We start from the raw sequence: 18,011 nt of genomic DNA on the forward strand, positions 1-18,011 counted from the left end.
TGACCTCTGTCATTGCCAACAAAGTGTATATAACAAAGTATTGAGATGAAATTTTGTTATTGACCAAATACTTATTTTCCACCTTAATTTGCAAATAAATTCTTTAAAAATCCTACAATGTGATTTTCTGGATTTTTTTTTCTCATTTTGTCTCTCATAGTTGAGGTATACCTATGATGAAAATTACAGGCCTCTCTCATCTTTTTAAGTGGGAGAACTTGCACAATTGGTGGCTGACTAAATACTTTTTTTCCCCACTGTATGTATATGTGTATGTGTTTATATATATATATACACATACACATACACATACACATACTTATTTATTTATTTGTTTGTTTGTTTGAGCCCGACCAATATGGGTTTTTTGGGGCCGATACCGATATTAGGGAGTAAAAAATGTGCCTATATCGGCCCATATTCGTTGTGTATATTATAGTACAGTACCAGTCAAAAGTTTGGACACTTTCCCATTCGTGTGTCCAAACATTTGACTGGTACTACATATAGAATACAGTATATACATAAACAGAATATATATACATAAACACATTTTTTGCAATGACCACTCAAATGTGGTGATGAAACACTTATAATGATGTGACGGAGATACGTAATGGAGGCAGGGCATTTAACAAATTAACAAACTTCATTATCCAAAATGAGTCTGACATCAGTGCACGGAACAGTAAAGTTTAAGTTTTTTCAACTTTAATTAAATTCCATTCAACTTTGAATGTTCCGAAGTGAAAAACTTCAACTGAATATTCACGGATTTGCGCTACTGTCTTCACACACAGACGAAACTTACTAGAGAAGTGTGACATAATATACCTCTGTAAATAAATACAAAATAAAGGAGCCCTCTCAAACGCCACCCTCTGTGCGGCGGTAGCCCCCCGGGATCGCTTGATCGGTCGGTGCCGGACCACGTATTTAACCACCTGTAACTCCCGAATCCCGGGGGCTATCGACGTGGCGGTGGTCTCATTCGAAAGCGGGCCTCTAGACGTACAATCGATTTGTGTTCGAGAGGGTTCCTCAAGCTGAAGGGATCCCTGAATTTGGTGCGGATTTGCCACGCCGTTACGGAGATATGGCTGTTCAAAGTTTCAATGGTTTTCCATAGACTTAAGCTTTAAGAGTTTCATCCAGGTCGCCAGTAGCAAACAATGGAGCGCGCTCTGCTGGACAAACTAAGTAAATACACCATTTCAAGCATTTTATCTGCGTTATATGTTCTGTAAAAAAAAAATTCTTATCTGCGGCATATTTGCCGATACCGATATATCGGCGACAGGCTCCTATCGGCCGATAACATCGGCAAAACAATATACCGGTCGGGCTCTTATTTATATATATTATATATATATGATATACAGCCTGGTTCACATTGCAGCTAATTGTTATAAAGTTACAACTTGCCAGTTCGAGAAAGCTGAGCTTTTTTGTGTGCAGTATGCATCAGACAGTTTCTAAGTGCAGTAATGGTTTGTTTTGTAGGGGTCTGTAAATGAGGAGGTGAACTCAACCATACGACGCTTCTTCTGCTACAACAACACATATAATGACATGGCAACCCTGTTCTTCAACCCTCAAGAGGTTGCAATCCACCAGCTCTTCCACCAGAATGGTGAGAAAATTACATGCAGCGATACTGTGTTTGTGATCAGTTTTTGTTCAGGTTCTTCATAGGCATTTCAGAATATTTAGCTTCAAGCCTTAAACTTTACCCCCCCCCAAAAAAAAATGAAAATGATGTAATTTACTCCACCTCGACCTGTATTAGAGCCTCTTGATTGTTCCAAAAGTCATAATCACGTTATTTATTGCGGTCAATATTGAGATCACAGTTAATCAGTGAGTTTGGAAACATCATGCATTTATTAAATTGTTTAACATTGGATTTTCTTTGAACCTCAAATATACACTGCCGGTCAAAAGTTTGGGATCAGTGAGGTTTTGAAGGTTTTTTTTTTTTTTATTTAAAATTTTTTTAAAGAAGTCCCTTATGCTCATTTATCAAGGCTGCATTTATTTGATCAAAAATACAGAAAAAAAAACATAATATTGGAATTTAAAATAACCGTTTTCTATTTTAATATATTGTAAAATGGAATTTATTCCTGGGATGCAATGCTTAATTTTCAGCATTTTTCTCCAGTCTTCAGTGTCACGCGATCCTTTAGAAATAATTTTTGATGAGCATAAGAGACTTCTTTAAAAAAACAAAACAAACAAAAAAAAAAACATTAAAAATCGTACTGATCCCAAACTTTTGAACGGCAGTGTAGTTCAACTGTAAAAATTGAGGAAAAAAAAAATTTATAACTATATATACATTAAATTAAATGAGATCAAAATGAATAAAAGCAACTGCACTGCACTACCACAACTTACTGAAAACTATTAAACGTTTATGAAGGGCTGAAATCACACTGCTTTAAAGGAAAAGGGTGTTCTGGATTTATAACACAAGACAAACCAAGAGCTTCATTACAAAATGGAATAATCGCTTTCTCTTATTTTCATAATCCTGAAAATAAAGTTTGATTAAACCGCATGCCCGAACCTCTGTGATGTTTTGCTCTGTAGAAATCGAGTTGAAGTTTCTGAGAAGTGCATAACATTATTTTCTAACCCTTTTCTGTCTCTCTCTCTCTCCCTCGTTTGTCTGGTTTTGTTGACAGCTACCTTCAGTCCCGTCACGCTCTTGCTGTTCTTTGTGCTATATTTTTTTCTGAGCTGTTGGACATATGGTGTGTCTGTCCCCAGTGGACTGTTTGTCCCGTCTCTTCTCTGTGGAGCTTCACTTGGGCGCCTAGTGGCCAATGTCCTCAAAATGTAAGATTTATTCCTGTTTACTATCTCTCCGAACTACCAAGGGCACCTGTTCGAACAGGACACATACGTTTATCATATCTTAAGCATCATAATTTCTCAGCCCACACTTATAATGCTGTTTTTTAATATGTGTAATTGCAGCAACTTTCACATGCAAGTATATGCGGGGACCTTTGCCTTGATTGGAGCAGCTGCTTTTCTAGGAGGTGTGGTCAGAATGACCATCAGCCTGACAGTCATATTAATTGAATCGACCAATGAGATCACATACGGACTTCCCATTATGATAACACTGATGGTAGGAATACAAAAATCACTAAATGATGTTATATGTGACCCTGGACCACAAAACTAGTCATAAGGGTACATTTTTTTGAAATTGAGATGTATACACCACATAAAAGCTGAATAAATAAGCTTTCCATTGATGTATGGTTTGTTAGGATAGGACAATATTTGGTCGAGATACAACTATTTGAAAATCTGGAATCTGAGGGTGCAAAAAAATCTAAATATTGAGAAAATATCCTTTAAAGTTGTCCAAAGCAATGCATATTACTAATCAAAAATTAAGTTTTGATATATTTACGGTAGGACATTTACAAAATCTTCACGGAACATGATCTTTACTTTAATATCCTAATGATTTTTGGCATAAAAGAAAAATCAATAATTTTGACCCATACAATGTATTTTTGGCTATTGCTACAAATATACACCAGCTAATTAAGACCGCTTTTGTGCTCCAGGGTCACACATTGCAAAATTAGAATTTAATGAGTTAAAAAGTACAACTTACTTGAAACATGCACTTCTAACTGGCATTGTGTGTCTGTAAGGTGGCCAAGTGGACAGGCGATTTCTTTAATAAGGGAATATATGATATTCATATTCACCTGAAGGGAGTCCCGCTGCTGGAGTGGGAAACAGAGGTCGAGATGGATAAGTGAGACCAATTTATTACACTTGCCACAGTTTGTAGCCCAGAAGTGTTTAAATATTAAGCTACACTTAATTTCAGGTCTCTGTTTCATAGCATTATTTGTCATCTAAGAAAAGTATGATGTTTTGATTTCTAATGCAATGATATTCATTCATTAAGTGCCCAAATATGTTTTTTTTGTCTTTATTTCTTCTCAACCAGATGGTTATATACACAGTTTGTGTCTGCTGTGACTTATTTGTCTTGCTTTTTATTTATTTATGCTATTTTTCTCTTGATCTCTCTGTTAGATTAACGGCCAGTGACATCATGGAGCCCAACCTGACGTATGTGTATCCTCACACCCGTATCCAGTCTCTGGTCAGCATCCTGAGGACCACCGTCTATCACGCTTTCCCCGTCGTCACCGAGAACAGAGACAATGAGAAGGAGTTCATGAAGGGCAATATCCTCATAAGCAACAATATCAGATTTAAGGTACAGCATTACACCAGTATTGAACTACAGCGTTTTGACCACAAGATGGTGCAAACAGACTGTTTTTTTTTATTTATTTATTTATTTTACACCTCGCTCAGTAGCACAGAAATTATTTTTATCAGCTTTGATACTCCGGACATGTATCACTTCTGAGTGATCAAACTTGTGATTATTATTATTTTTTTTGAGTGGTGGATGATAAAATGTTCTACATTTAAATAAGGAACTGAGCCATGATTCGAGATCAGATTATCAAGGAGAATTGGAAGGTGGCACTTCTTACTTGAACTAATGCAGTTTTTCTCATTCGCTTTAGTTTTGTTCTTGAAACCGCTCGTACAAACAGCACCACACAATGGTGCTGCAAAAGGCTTACAAACTGCAAAAAGCCTATAACTTGCTCAAAATTTCTATCAATAAACATCAATGCCATCACAAAAAGTTCTCTTGTCATTGTTCACAAATAAGATCAAAATGCTTAGCCAATGTTGTCAATATAACCGTATCCTCTGTCAGCATTTCTTGATGTAAACGATGGCTACGGTTTTGATGACAATTGAAAATGCACAAAATCACCATTTGAGCATTGATGGAATAAAAATTAATTATTATAAAAAATTATTCATATGTAATAACTTTGGGTAAAACAATATTTAATCCACTCTCCACTTTCAAAATCGTACAAAATCCAAGTCCTACAATATTTTAATTTAAATATTTGGTTTTACTTGGAAATATTTCACATTATTGAGGTGAAATGCATTATGAATGTGGTTACATGTTGCAAGGCTCGAAATTGCGACCATTTTGGTCGCATATGCTCACAAAATTTAATCTCAAAATATATTTGGGAGCATTTGTGCGAGTGCATAGAATTGTTGCCGTGCGACGTGTTTTCATTTCTCTAAAAACGTTCAGAGTATGTGCCTTCTGAGTATTGATATGGTGGCCGTTCTTTGAAACATTAGGCTACATAACCAATAAAACTTCATCTTTACATTCTTAAAGGTGGGGTAAGTGATTTTTCAAAAACACTTTAGAAAACTGATTGGGGCTGACTAGCAAAACAAACTTGTAGCCAATCAGCAGTAAGGGGCGTGTCTACTCATGATGTGGAGGAGAGAGCGTTCAGTGCACAGGACGGACATTAGCAGCGGAGCGACAGAAAGATAGAGATGGCGGATAAAAAACAAAAGAGGAAAACGTCTGCGGAACAAAAGAAGGCTTGAGGCAAGAAGTAGGACCCGTGTAAATATCGGATCCGCTTTCCAGCGCTAGAGAGAACTCATGGAGCGGAAGGCCTGCAATCGGACGCAGAGATTGCTTTGTTTCTTCTGGATAGGTGAGTAACACCGTGTCTGCGCTGCAACCGCAAAAGTCTGTCTAGTGCACTGGACATGACAAAGCGACCGTTGAAAATCATTTGAAATTTCATGAATAGAACGCAGCAGCAGTTTTCTGTCTGGGATTTGTTGTGTCGTGCCGTGCCGCATCCAGTGTAGACTATAGATATGTGTATATATATCTATGGTGTAGACAGCATCACTGATTAGGATGAGTTCCGTAGTATTTTGTTGCACCGCTCCACTTGCGTCCGGTATAACATTGGTTTTGCTTTGTTTCGCAGAACTAATCGTTGCCTGGGTTGCGTATGTATGTGTGGGGCGGAGCTATCAAAATTGGGGCGAAACCCTTTTTGGGTAGGGGCGTGTTTGTTTTGGTGATTTCAAATGTCAACATTGGCTACCAGAAATCACTTACCCCACCTTTAACTTTAATGCAGATTTTAGATTGGTTAATATTAGCTGTCAATCACCCAGTCACTGCTTTCCGCTGTCAGGTGACAGGCTAACTACCGCGGGGAATGTAAAGGGCTGAAGAAGAGAGAAAATAAAAAAAGAAACACTGACAGATTTCTTTTGTGAACCACCTAAAGTTACAAATAATGGTGCTGGTGATAGAGATCATGTGGTGAATGTTGATCCACTAGCCGAACAGAAGGCGTACAGTTTTCGGAGAGAGTGGTTGAAAGACTTCTAGTGGCTCCGCTATGAAAATGGTTCTATGCACTGCATTCACTGTAAAGCCTGTGGGACGGAGTTTGCAGGTAACAGCGTTCGCCTCCGAATCTACACATTTCATAATTGTTGTTTTACGATGTGTGGTTTTACATTATCAAGTATATTGCAAAATCCAAACAAAATGCCTACAGAGTGTGCACGCATACATGACATGAAGTCTATTAGGTTAGATTAGTGCGCGCGCGCATTTAGAGTGCGTTCTTTCACGGCATGATTCAGTCTATTAAAATGCATCACAAAATTCAAGATATGTGGCCTTTACATCATTGTATATAGACGTTCAGCTCCAACCCTGAAAAAAAACCTCACTTGTCTTTAGCCTTAGTAATCCTGAAGACCTTGATTAGCTTGTTCAAGTGTGTTTGATTTGGGTTAGAGCTAAACTCTGCAGGACAGCGGCACTCCAACGTTGCCTATCCCTAATATAGTTAATCAATATCACAAGAAGAGTGCCGTTTCCTCCAAAAATCAGCATGATTACAAATGTGATATTGATTTTATATAAAATTTTTTATTTAAATTTAAAAAAGTTAATATTAAGAGACTTACGTTTTAGACACTATATTGCCTGTTTTTGCTCTATTTCGCCAACAAAAATAATTCCAAGCACAGTCACACAGCGTTGTTTTGCGTCTCTGAGCAACATGAGGGCGTTTCGTTCCTGAATGAATCATTCGTTAAATGATTCGGTTCAATCGCAATGACTCACTTATTAACAGTGACTTGCTGCCACCTGCTGGCAGTTTTAATTTCACATTTAAAGTTTCAAATATTTCAAATATCAGTATTCAACGTTTTATGTTTACAATATTAAAATATTATTTATGCATGTGTAACTGCAGGCTAAATGCTTTCATGTCCTGCATTAATCAGTGTGTAAATGCATCTAAATGCCATTTCAGATGCCACTTCTGTGTTTCCTCTGCATTGCAAAGATGAATTTTGTTGATAACAGCCCAAATGTCTTATTATAATTGACTGATTAAGTATAAGAATTTGACTCAAATGATAATGCACACTGTTAGAAAAAATGTATTTAAGGTAAAAATTACCATAAAAGGTAAAAATCTATTTAAACTTATTGGAAAAAATTAGTTTCTGTCACTGCTGTGAACTGACCACCACACAGAATATGAAGAATATAAAAATTGTTTAGGAGTCAGCTGTCCACTGTAAGATATCAGCACAGTAACACTCAAATTATTATCGATAAAATATCGAGATATAATTTTGTCAATATCGCACACCCCTAACTGTTGATACAGTGTTTGTATTATTGTTTTAATTCATTAACATTAATAATTTTTTTGCATAATATATCAATTGATGTTTGTTTATAGTACATGAACTAATGTCCATTTAACTTTAAAATGTAAAATTTTATGTACTGTAAAATTTTACGAATTACTATTAATCTTCATATGTTCAATGTATTAATATGTGCAGAAATTAACTTTATGTAGTATTAATAAAGGCTGCAAAATGATTGTTCATTGTTAGTTCATGATACCTAATGCATTAATGTTAACAAATTGAACCTTATAGTATGTCTTTTTGTTCTCATGTCCAATAAACCCGGTTTCTCTCTGATGTTTTCTCTCCTTCAGAAAAGCAGCGTGTTGACGCGTGCGGGGGAGCAGAGGCGGAGGTGTCAGTCCATGAAATCATACCCGTCAAGTGAGCTGCGCAACGTGTGTGACGAGCAGACTGCTGTGGAGCCGGCAGAGGAAGGGCAGGACATCCTTCAGCAGATGCTGGAGAGGAGGTCAGGCGATGAACTTTGACCTTTTACCTCCAGAACTATCATCACCCTGTTACCGAGTCTAATATAACACAGTACTCTGCATGTAGTGTATATTGTCACAAATATTTACTCCATATTCTGTACTTATGTAGTGTTTATAGCTAGAAGTCCACTTATAATTTTATTCAAGGTTTCTTACACCAAAAACAGCATTTAGTGACACTTCGAATTTAACAGGTTTTTACTCCTTTATCTTTAAAGGGGATCTATTATGCCCCTTTTTACAAGATGTAAAATACCTCTCTGATGTTCCCAGTGTGTGTATGGGACGTTTTAGCTCAAAATACCCTACAGATAATTTTTTATAGCTTGGGGTTTTTAGGGTATGAAAAACGCACAGTTTTTTGTGTTTGTCCCTTTAAATGAAAACGAGCTGGTGCTCCCGCCTCCCCTTTCAGAAGAGGGTGGAGTTTCTAGAACTCGCGCACCGGCATCATGCCAGCAATAACAAAACACTCTCTCACGCACTGAAAATGTCCGAAACCGCTAGTAGTGGTGTTCAGCCATACATGTTCGAACCGGTGTCGTGCCGAATTCTGCACCCTGCCAGATTATTCATGAATTACACAGACGGGGAGCACGGCACTATAAAAATAACAACATAGCTGGTCTCATGGTGCCATCGCGTCCTAACACAAACTTTATAAGTCCCGAATATGATTATGAGCTAGACAAATTCAAGCGGTCGATTTCATATGCAATTTTTAACTACCACATTCCTATTCACGATCATTCTGGTAGCACGTGAAGGCAGCATCAGTGGTAGCTTTAGCAACATTAGCCTTACAGAGTGCCAAGAAGCTCTTTCAGAAAGGCAATTTGGAAAACAAACGCGTGATACTTACTACTTCTAGATGGCGTAACGTTAGCTGGATCACGAGCAGTTGGAGCAACTTTTGTGCAAAACCTGCTTTATACTGACCCTCATTCACAGCAGTCCGGTGTAAAATGATTTGCGCAGACGTAAACGAATTTCTGAAGAGTTGAGGGAGCATTTTCTTCGAAAACAAAATTAATCCACCTTGTCTTCAGGGGCTCAGATTTCGGGAGTAAATGGAGAGAGCTATGTGGATTAATACATCCAGCAACAGAACACCTAAAATGCTTGGGAGACATTCTCGTCAGTGCAGCAGTGGCGGACTGTGTACAACTCGCTCGCTATGTTAAAACAGCAGTCTGTCAACATTCGTGGGTGGGGCATGTGGCTAATGTGACGTCACATTAGCACCAATGATAAAAATAGGCCAGTGTGAGACACTGCTTATTATTTATGGGGGTTAAAAAAAAAAAAGGAGTGGGTGGATTTTTATCATTATAGGGTGGTTGTGTACACACACTGCCAACACACATTTGTCCAAACACCTTGCAAAAGTGAATTTTGCATAATGGGTCCCCTTTAAGACTCCTGTATATAATCCAGGGCAGACCAGTTAGCTGAATATTGTAAATATAGGAGATCATATAATTTTTGAACGGTTTCCTTTATACTGTTTATTTTTAATAAATTACGTTAGTGGACTGGGAAGGAGCTTTGAATTGTGACAGTATTGTGGGTGAGACTATGATGTTTTTTTTTTCTCCACACGAGTCCTTTAAATGCGTCTGCTGTCTGTTGTTGTGGTGGATGTTGGCAGACATGTGCCGTACCCAAACCTGTACCCGGACCAGTCTCCCAGTGAGGAGTGGACCATGGAGGAGAGGTTTCGGCCGCTCACCTTTCACGGGCTCATCCTGCGCTCCCATCTCGTCAACCTGCTGATCTGCGGCGTCTGCTACGCTGAAAACCAGTCGGTCAGTGTCAGTCAGAGCCGCCCTCCTGTGCCCTTTCTCCTTCCTCCCTTTTGTTTGTTCTCTTCCTGTCTCTTCTCCTTCTCTCTGCCTTTATTTTCCTCATCTTACTCTATCTGTCTTTTCAAAGGCGGTCAGATCTTCACTTATGGTTATGCCCTATACTTACGGTTACTTGAAAGTGAATATGACATTTATACTGATTCAATTTGCTTTATCAATAACTGTTTCTGGTTTTATGTTTTTTATATATTATTAAAATGTAATCTCCACCATTTTGCAAATGTAATCAAGACAGCATGGGCAGGGAAGAAAATTATTAGCTAATGATCTAACATTTTGTCCAATCAAATCCCCACCAAGTAAAATCAAGTCCTGTACACTTCATTATTTTATTTCTAGATAGTCTGTTTCACTCAGAAATATGTTAATATTTTCATCAAATATTATAATCTTTCATCAAAATGTAATAACTTAGCTTTTTTATTAATGTCACCATGCCCTCCTGTTTTCTTAACCACGGATCACAACCCAGTGATTTTTATTGAATGTGCACATGCAGTGTGCTTTAAATCTTAAAAGTAAAAAAATGTACTTGCAGAAAATATAATATTAATAAAATAAAAGGCCACTTAAGTGTACTTGGAGAGTGTGCATGCATGACATCACTTTTAAAAAGTGCACTTTGTTGTAAAGTAAAATGATATATATATCTTGATGTATTTTAAGTATTAATTTATAATTTTGTCATGCTTTAAAGAAGTACACTTGATGTGTGGACTAAATACTAAAGCGCATGTAATGTACTTGCTACTTGAATGTTAAATATTTAGCGTTATTTGATATTACATTTAATGAATTTTCATTTTGTGCTAAATTACAACTTCATCATTACAGATATATTTAAATAACATGAAAATTTTAGTAGAAATGACATTTAAAATATATTTTAGTTACCATAAATGCTGGTCCGTACATTCTGCCGTCATTTTAAGTCCTACTTAAAAGTGGTCAAAAAGCACTCAAAAGTGTTCATCTCATTGCATGTAATATAAATTTAAACTATAATATATTGTTGTTTAATTCCAAATAAAATGCAAGTAAGAGTCTTAAAATTTTACATTCAGTTTGCATGCAAGCATAGTCTTTTAAAGTATATGATTTCCATAAGTAAAAAGTGTAGTAGTTTTTCAGAAGGTAGTGGTAAGCAGACTATTTTGATACTTAATTTTGACCTGTTTGAACTGTTCAATGCACTATTAGATACAACCAAATAGATCGAGCAGCCTCTCTCCTCTGCCCTCTGTAGAGCGCCTCACAGCCACGGCTCTCACATTCAGAGATGACTGAGGATTACCCACGATTCCCTGACATCCACGATCTCGACCTGGCCCTTCTCAATCCACGCATGATTGTGGTAATGTCCTCTGACCCATCAGACTCTTCAGCAGCTCATAAACTAGTGCTCTATATGTCAGTTATCTATGATATGTGCTGTTAATTGGTGTTAATTGGAAGTGTCGAAGTGCTCTTGTTGTAAAGTGAGCCATGCAGTGATGACAGTTTGTTCAGCGGTCTCTCTCAGACATAATTAGCCTAATTTTTTTTTGTTTTTTTTTGTTTTTATTACAGGACGTGACTCCTTACATGAACCCCTGTCCATATACAGTCTCTCCAAATACACACGTCTCCCAAGTATTCAATCTGTTCAGGACCATGGGGCTTCGACACTTACCTGTAGTCAATGCTGTGGGAGAGGTACGTCTACCACACAAACATTTAAACGCATCGATGCAAACACCGTGACAAAGAAATATAGAAACAACTTACGGTCTTCAAATGGGTGTGTCTTTGTTCAGTTATACTTTTAAAAGAATAGTTGCCTAAAAATAACAATTCTGGCATCACTTTATTACTTTTGGAGTATACGATTAATCAAACCAATTGATGATTCAGAGGTTTTCAATTCGGGAACATTTTTTGCAATTTTGCAAAATGATTAAATTCAGTCTGATTCACAATGAAATTCAATGTATGTTCAATGAATGATTCGATTTTGTATTTCAAAGTGCATTCATAGGAGTATTAAAATGCTTCTAATGTGCTAGGTTATTATTTATTATTTATTAAGCAGTGCTTTCCTGAGTATATCAGCACTTGTGCGCGATCACAAATGTGTTATTAACTTTATATACAACTGTGCAGAGCAACAATGCGGTGTTTCATTTTTGAATGAATGTTTTTGAATGATTCAAGTGAGCCAGTGATTCATTGATCCATTCATAAAGGCAGACACATGCTTCGTTTCTAATTGAATCAGCCGTTTTGAATGAATCGTTTGACATAATGATTCGGTAAATCATTTATTAAAACAGGGACTTGCTGCCACCTACTGGCAGTTTGTCATTTATTCTTTTCATATTATTTCATTTATTCATACAAAAAAATATTGGTTAATTGACAAAAATCCCCCATTTCAGGCCCCAGAAGGAAAACAGCTTATAAATCATAGTTAATTTAAGAGAACTCATTTTTTATAGACAAATAGACAAATTTTGTAATCATTGTGTAAAGTTAGGTACAGGACCCCCCCCCCGCCATCTCCCATGAATTTTTTTTTTTTTTTTTTTACAATTCGACCACTGGTTATTATAATATTATTATATTATATTAGTACTATCAAACCTTTACAATTAATCCAGAACGTGGCAGCAAGATTAATTTTTAACGAGCCGAAAGAACGCACATCACACCTCTGTTCATCAATTTGCTCTGGCTACAAGTAGCTGCTCGCATTCAAGGCATTGATGTTTGCCTACAAAACCACCACTGGCTCTGCACCCCTTTACCTAAATTCATTACTTATGTTATGTGCCCTCTAGAAGCTTGCGTTCTGCAAGTGAACGACGCATTATTGTTCATCCCAAAGAGGCACAAAATCACTTTCACGGACTTTTACATTAACTGTTCCCTCCTGGTGGAATGACCTGCGCAACTCAATCCGAGCAGCTGAGTCCTTAGCCATCTTCAAGAAACGACTAAAAACACATCTCTTCCATCTTTATTTGACCCTCTAACTCTAGCACTCTCTATTATAATTCTATTCTTTATAAAAAACTTGCCCCTTTTAGACTTGCACTCTATTTATTTACTAACTGCTTGTTTTCTTAAAAAAAACTAAAAAAACTATCTTCTCTAATCTTTTTGAATTCTATCTATTTGTTTTCTTTTTATTTATTATACAATTAACAAAAGCAAAAGAAGGCCTTTAACACTAGCTTGCTCTATTCTTTTGTATTTACTATAGAATTAAAAAAAAAATCCTTTCTACGTGTATTGCGTTAAGCTAACAGACTTGTTATAGCACTTGCTCTTTTGTTGATTTTGATTGCTTCCATTGTCCTCATTTGTAAGTCGCTTTGGATAAAAGCGTCTGCTAAATGTCTAAATGTAAATGTATTATATTATATATAGTTTATCTTGATGTACTAAAATAAATGGAACTAAAACTGAAATAAAAATGCATAAAAACTATATAGACATGTATATAAAAAAACTGACAACAGCAAAATTACTAAACCTTCACTAAAATTAAAATATAAAAATAAAAAGCTTATTCAAAATATTACAAACTATAATAATATCTCAATGATACTAAAATAACCCTGCTCATGTGTCTTAGATAGGGGGAATTTTTTTTTTTTGTATTACACTTCATGTTGTTCCATAGCTTTCTTTGGTGTAGATCTCTCTTTCTCTTTCTCTCTCACTCTCACTCTCTCACTCTCACTCTCACTCTCTCTCACTCTCTCTCTCTCTCACTCTCTCTCTCACACACACACACTTTTTTAGAATGTTGCTGCTGCTTTTTTCTGACTCAATGAAAGCATTTGCTGAAAGCATTTAATTTTTCTCAATGTATTTTCTTGGATGAAGCTATATAGCTATATTTTCATAAAGTGGTGTTTTGTCATCTGTGTCTCTTACAGATCGTGGGAATAATCACCAGGCATAATCTTACCCATGAGTTTTTAGTTGCTAAACTCCGACAGCATTACATCACAATCTAAGACTCCGTTCACGATCGAGCACCCACCTTATTACCCAGTAATGGCTTCCTCGAGATGAGAAGAGCCGAATGCTCCGGGACCTGAGACTAGATCGCCTCTGAACCTGAACCCCGCTTCAGGTCGCACCCTAAAGCCATTCCTAGTATCTGCGTGGACAGCCAGAGGTCGGCACCTGACCCGACACAAACACACCTCATGCTAGCACTAATGCAGGTGAGGTCCTGTTCATCAACACTCGCTGCCTGTGCTTTATCGCCCTCACTGTAGCACTTTTAATTTAGTCTCTCTGAGTTCTGAATGTTTTCATTGTGCTCACCATTTCTGTGTATTCCTGAACGTTTGCTTTTGCACAAAGACTGATAGAAACCACTGACCAATCCCCGGTCAAAAGATTGAATGTCATGAAAACCGTCAAGAACATGTCTGGGTCGTGTTTCATCCTTAAATCAAGCAAAAATCATATTCCTTTCTTTTGAAGAAAATCATTTTTAGGACCTTTAAGATTTTTAGTACCATGTCATTATTTTGATGACTGTTAAGCACATTTCCCCCAAATTAACAATATATATTTTTATTACTGCACTGCCAAAATATTTAAATAGTATTGCCATATTTTGTATTTATATATTTTGGCATATTTTGTAATGCATATATTTAAAATGTTTTTAAAATCACTGTAGTAATTAGTGTAAAGAAAGTCACCGATATAAAAATAATTTGAATTATGTGTAATTAGACTTTTGCAATTAATGCAAAAAATGCATCCAAATGTTTTATTAAATTGGTTTTCGTTTACTTAACGCAAAATAGTTTTCTTTTTTTTTATGTTGGGGGTGAAATGTGACCTGTTTTCATGAGACCTTCCTGTCAATTAAGAAAAAGCAAACCATTGCAAATGCAGTATTAAAGAAATATTAATAGACTCTTTCTAGGACTCAACAATCAGATCTGTATGCATTTTCATCTCATTTAATCATGCTAGTATTTCAAGAATGCCTTTTTCTAGTGACACACTTTCTCTATTTCAAAATACAGTTATTCAATTCCAGTGTTTTGGCATTTATTCCAAGTGGAGAATGTTTTAATTGTAATTGTGGCATTAATAATATTTTTACGCTCCATTTTGCCCGTTCCGTTGAAATGCGCCGACATTCTTGATGTCGTTTTGTCAGGGAAGAAAGTTCTCAGGGTGTGTTTGTAATAATGAACCACCATAAAGTCACTGAACTACAGGGATTTGTGTAATATGTATGCTTGTTTTGTAACATAGTCATGATATTAGTATATCATATTTTGACTGCGTTTTGATTTCAAGGGACTTACAAGAGCAGACTAAATGGTATTAGAAATGATGGCACATTTGCGTACTACACATTCCTTAAAAATGTTTGTTTACTGTAATTTCCTTTTTTATTTGATTTATTTAAGATGAAGGATATTTTGTCATATATGCTGCAAATACTGTTTTAATTTATGCTTTAAAATGACATTTGTCTTTTGCAGTTTTTAATTGTGAAGAGGAACTGTCAGTTTTATTTGATGTGTCTTTTTAATGTGTGTTTTGTAACATACTGTTGAGTTTGCAGGTATGGAGAGCCAACTAAACACGATTCATCTCTTACAAGAGCTTCATAAAGCGATATGCAAATGCTATGTAAAAAATCATCTGCGATCTCTATACTCCATTGTGATGTCATGTACACAATCAGTATGGGTTTTCAGGTGATCGATTTAATGCAGTAGTCAAAATAAACTATACACCCTTGTAAGGCTTGAGTTCAGGTTTTGCTCCGAATTCATACAGCAGGCCTAACAGCATTCATAATACTTCAATATTCATTAAATTGCATCCTTCCACTAGAAGATGTACTTTCTGTACAGAACATGTCAAGCAGCGTTCATGACCAGATGCTGCTCATTATCATAAAATAAATGTTTGGTGAAGGGTGGACCTCACATAGCGTAACTGTAACAACCTTACATGCTTGTGCAATTTAAAGAAAAAGGTAGAACATTTAAAAAAAAAAACATGCTCACATTTCAACTTTATTAACTGTAACTTATCCATCAAATGGCAGCAAAGTGAACAGGATGGGGAGAAAGAGCTCAAATTAGTCACTGCTCAGTGAGGGATTGACAGTCTGTTTGGTGTTCACACTGGCAGCAGTTTGAAGCAACAAGATAGCATTCATTTTCAATGGAAGTTGGCAATTTCCAGTGACGGGACCATTGGTGATGCAACGATTTGATTAGAACACAGCTTCGTTTTATGCAAATGAGCATCAACACAATGTGACAACCAATGGGAGTGCCGACAGTGATCTGCTATCTGATACAGGTCAATAGAAACCAACAGCACAGGCTATGGGCCGTTCAAAAAAATTTTTTAATTGAATAATTGTTATTGATGATTCAACTCATATCTATTTATAACATAAAATGTATAAATATAAATGTTTAAACACATGTATATTTATTTTATTATTTATTGCTACAATAGCATACATATACACTACCATTTAAAAGTTTGTGGAGTGGGAAAGATATTTGAATGTTTTTGAAAGTCTTTAATGCACATCAAGGCTGCATTTATTCAATCAGAAATGAAGTGGGAAAAATACAACAACGTTGTAAAATATAATTACAATTAAAAGTGTTTATATTACGTCATCCAAAAAAAGAAAAAGGATTCACAAATTTAAATCAAACAATATATCCAAAAATCAACAAAACACTAAAGCATCTATATATATATATATATATATACATACACACACACATCAAACCCAATCACCAATATCAATAACAGTGTATATTTACATCAAACAAGTACTTGATTTATTAATTTTTTTTTACACCCTGATGAAGGCTTGTTAGCCACATCGTGTTGGTGTGTGTTGATACGTTTTTAGCATTATAGCCACGAGAAAATAAAGGCTTTTTACTTTTTTACTCCTCGTTAAGCACCTTGGTTTTGCATGATTTTTAAGTGTTTTTGTTTGTTTGTTATTTTGTGGCCGTCACAACACCGACGGCCACCGGGACAAGACCACAGGAACCAGTTGAGTCCTCTGCACAATCTGACTTTGCTGCAGCCTGAAATTTAACTGCTGATTTTGTCTGGCCAGAGGAGAGCTGGCCCCCCGACTGAGCCTGGTTTCTCCCAAGGTTTTTTCTCCATTCTGTCACCGATGGAGTTTTGGTTCCTTGCCGCTGTTGCACAGACACTATTTAAACTGAACTGAGCTGGATGATGACCACTGAATTCAATGATGAACTGCCTTTAACTGAACATTGAGTGTTTACTATTGTCCTTTTGCATTATTTATATATATTTTTTTTTTAATTATTATTTTTGTCACTTATTCCTGTGATGCAAAATTTGAATTTTTCAGCATTACTACAGTCTTCAATGTCACATGATACCAGAAATAATTTGACTCTTTTATTTAATCACTAATCCAACACTGTCACTTTCTGGGTGATACTGTCATCAAGGAACTGACTTCAGTTCAGTACAGTAAAATGTACTGTTTAATACAGTAAAAGAGAAATTAGGGCAAAGGACCAACTTAACATCATCTCAAAGCAAAGTAGTGAAGTGATTTAAAATTGAGTTCATTGTGATACAGCAAGAAATCATAAGATTTACAAGTCACACCATAGTTTGGAGACCAGTTCTCACTATTAGCTAACTATCAACTACTTTTGCCTCAATAGTTAGTAAGGTAGTTGTTTAGTTTAGGTAAGGTGTAGAATTGTACAATATGGCCATACAGAATAAAGGCATGAATATGGGCTTTATAAGTACTAGTAAACAATCAACAAGCTAGTAATATGCATGCTATTTAATAGTGAGAATTGGTCCCTAAACTAAAGTGTTATGGATTTACATGTTTTACAGCCGTGTACAGTGGGAATGAGTCATCATACACCTGCTGTTCAGTCGGTCATATTCACAGCAGAGCTCCGAGTCTGATTCATGAAGCTCTTCACGGCCG

The 18,011-nt window shown here is 36.3% G+C and overlaps 1 protein-coding gene across 1 annotated transcript in view; it reads left to right on the forward strand.

The window, feature by feature from the left end:
- Positions 1-14,592, forward strand: part of LOC107602445 (chloride transport protein 6-like) — a 25,272-nt gene extending 10,680 nt beyond the window's left edge. The window contains exons 12-21 of the mRNA XM_016294938.1: positions 1,504-1,633; positions 2,691-2,844; positions 2,986-3,142; positions 3,684-3,790; positions 4,078-4,264; positions 7,956-8,113; positions 9,787-9,943; positions 11,250-11,357; positions 11,573-11,698; positions 13,930-14,592. Of these exons, the coding sequence (XP_016150424.1) occupies positions 1,504-1,633; positions 2,691-2,844; positions 2,986-3,142; positions 3,684-3,790; positions 4,078-4,264; positions 7,956-8,113; positions 9,787-9,943; positions 11,250-11,357; positions 11,573-11,698; positions 13,930-14,010 (1,365 nt within the window). The 3' untranslated portion in view covers positions 14,011-14,592. The remainder of the gene's footprint in view (positions 1-1,503; positions 1,634-2,690; positions 2,845-2,985; positions 3,143-3,683; positions 3,791-4,077; positions 4,265-7,955; positions 8,114-9,786; positions 9,944-11,249; positions 11,358-11,572; positions 11,699-13,929) is intronic.
- Positions 14,593-18,011: the final 3,419 nt, after the last annotated feature.

This window comes from Sinocyclocheilus grahami, unplaced genomic scaffold, assembly GCF_001515645.1.
Source record: "Sinocyclocheilus grahami isolate Dianchi unplaced genomic scaffold, SAMN03320097.WGS_v1.1 scaffold327.1, whole genome shotgun sequence".
NCBI classification, from domain to species: domain Eukaryota; kingdom Metazoa; phylum Chordata; class Actinopteri; order Cypriniformes; family Cyprinidae; genus Sinocyclocheilus; species Sinocyclocheilus grahami.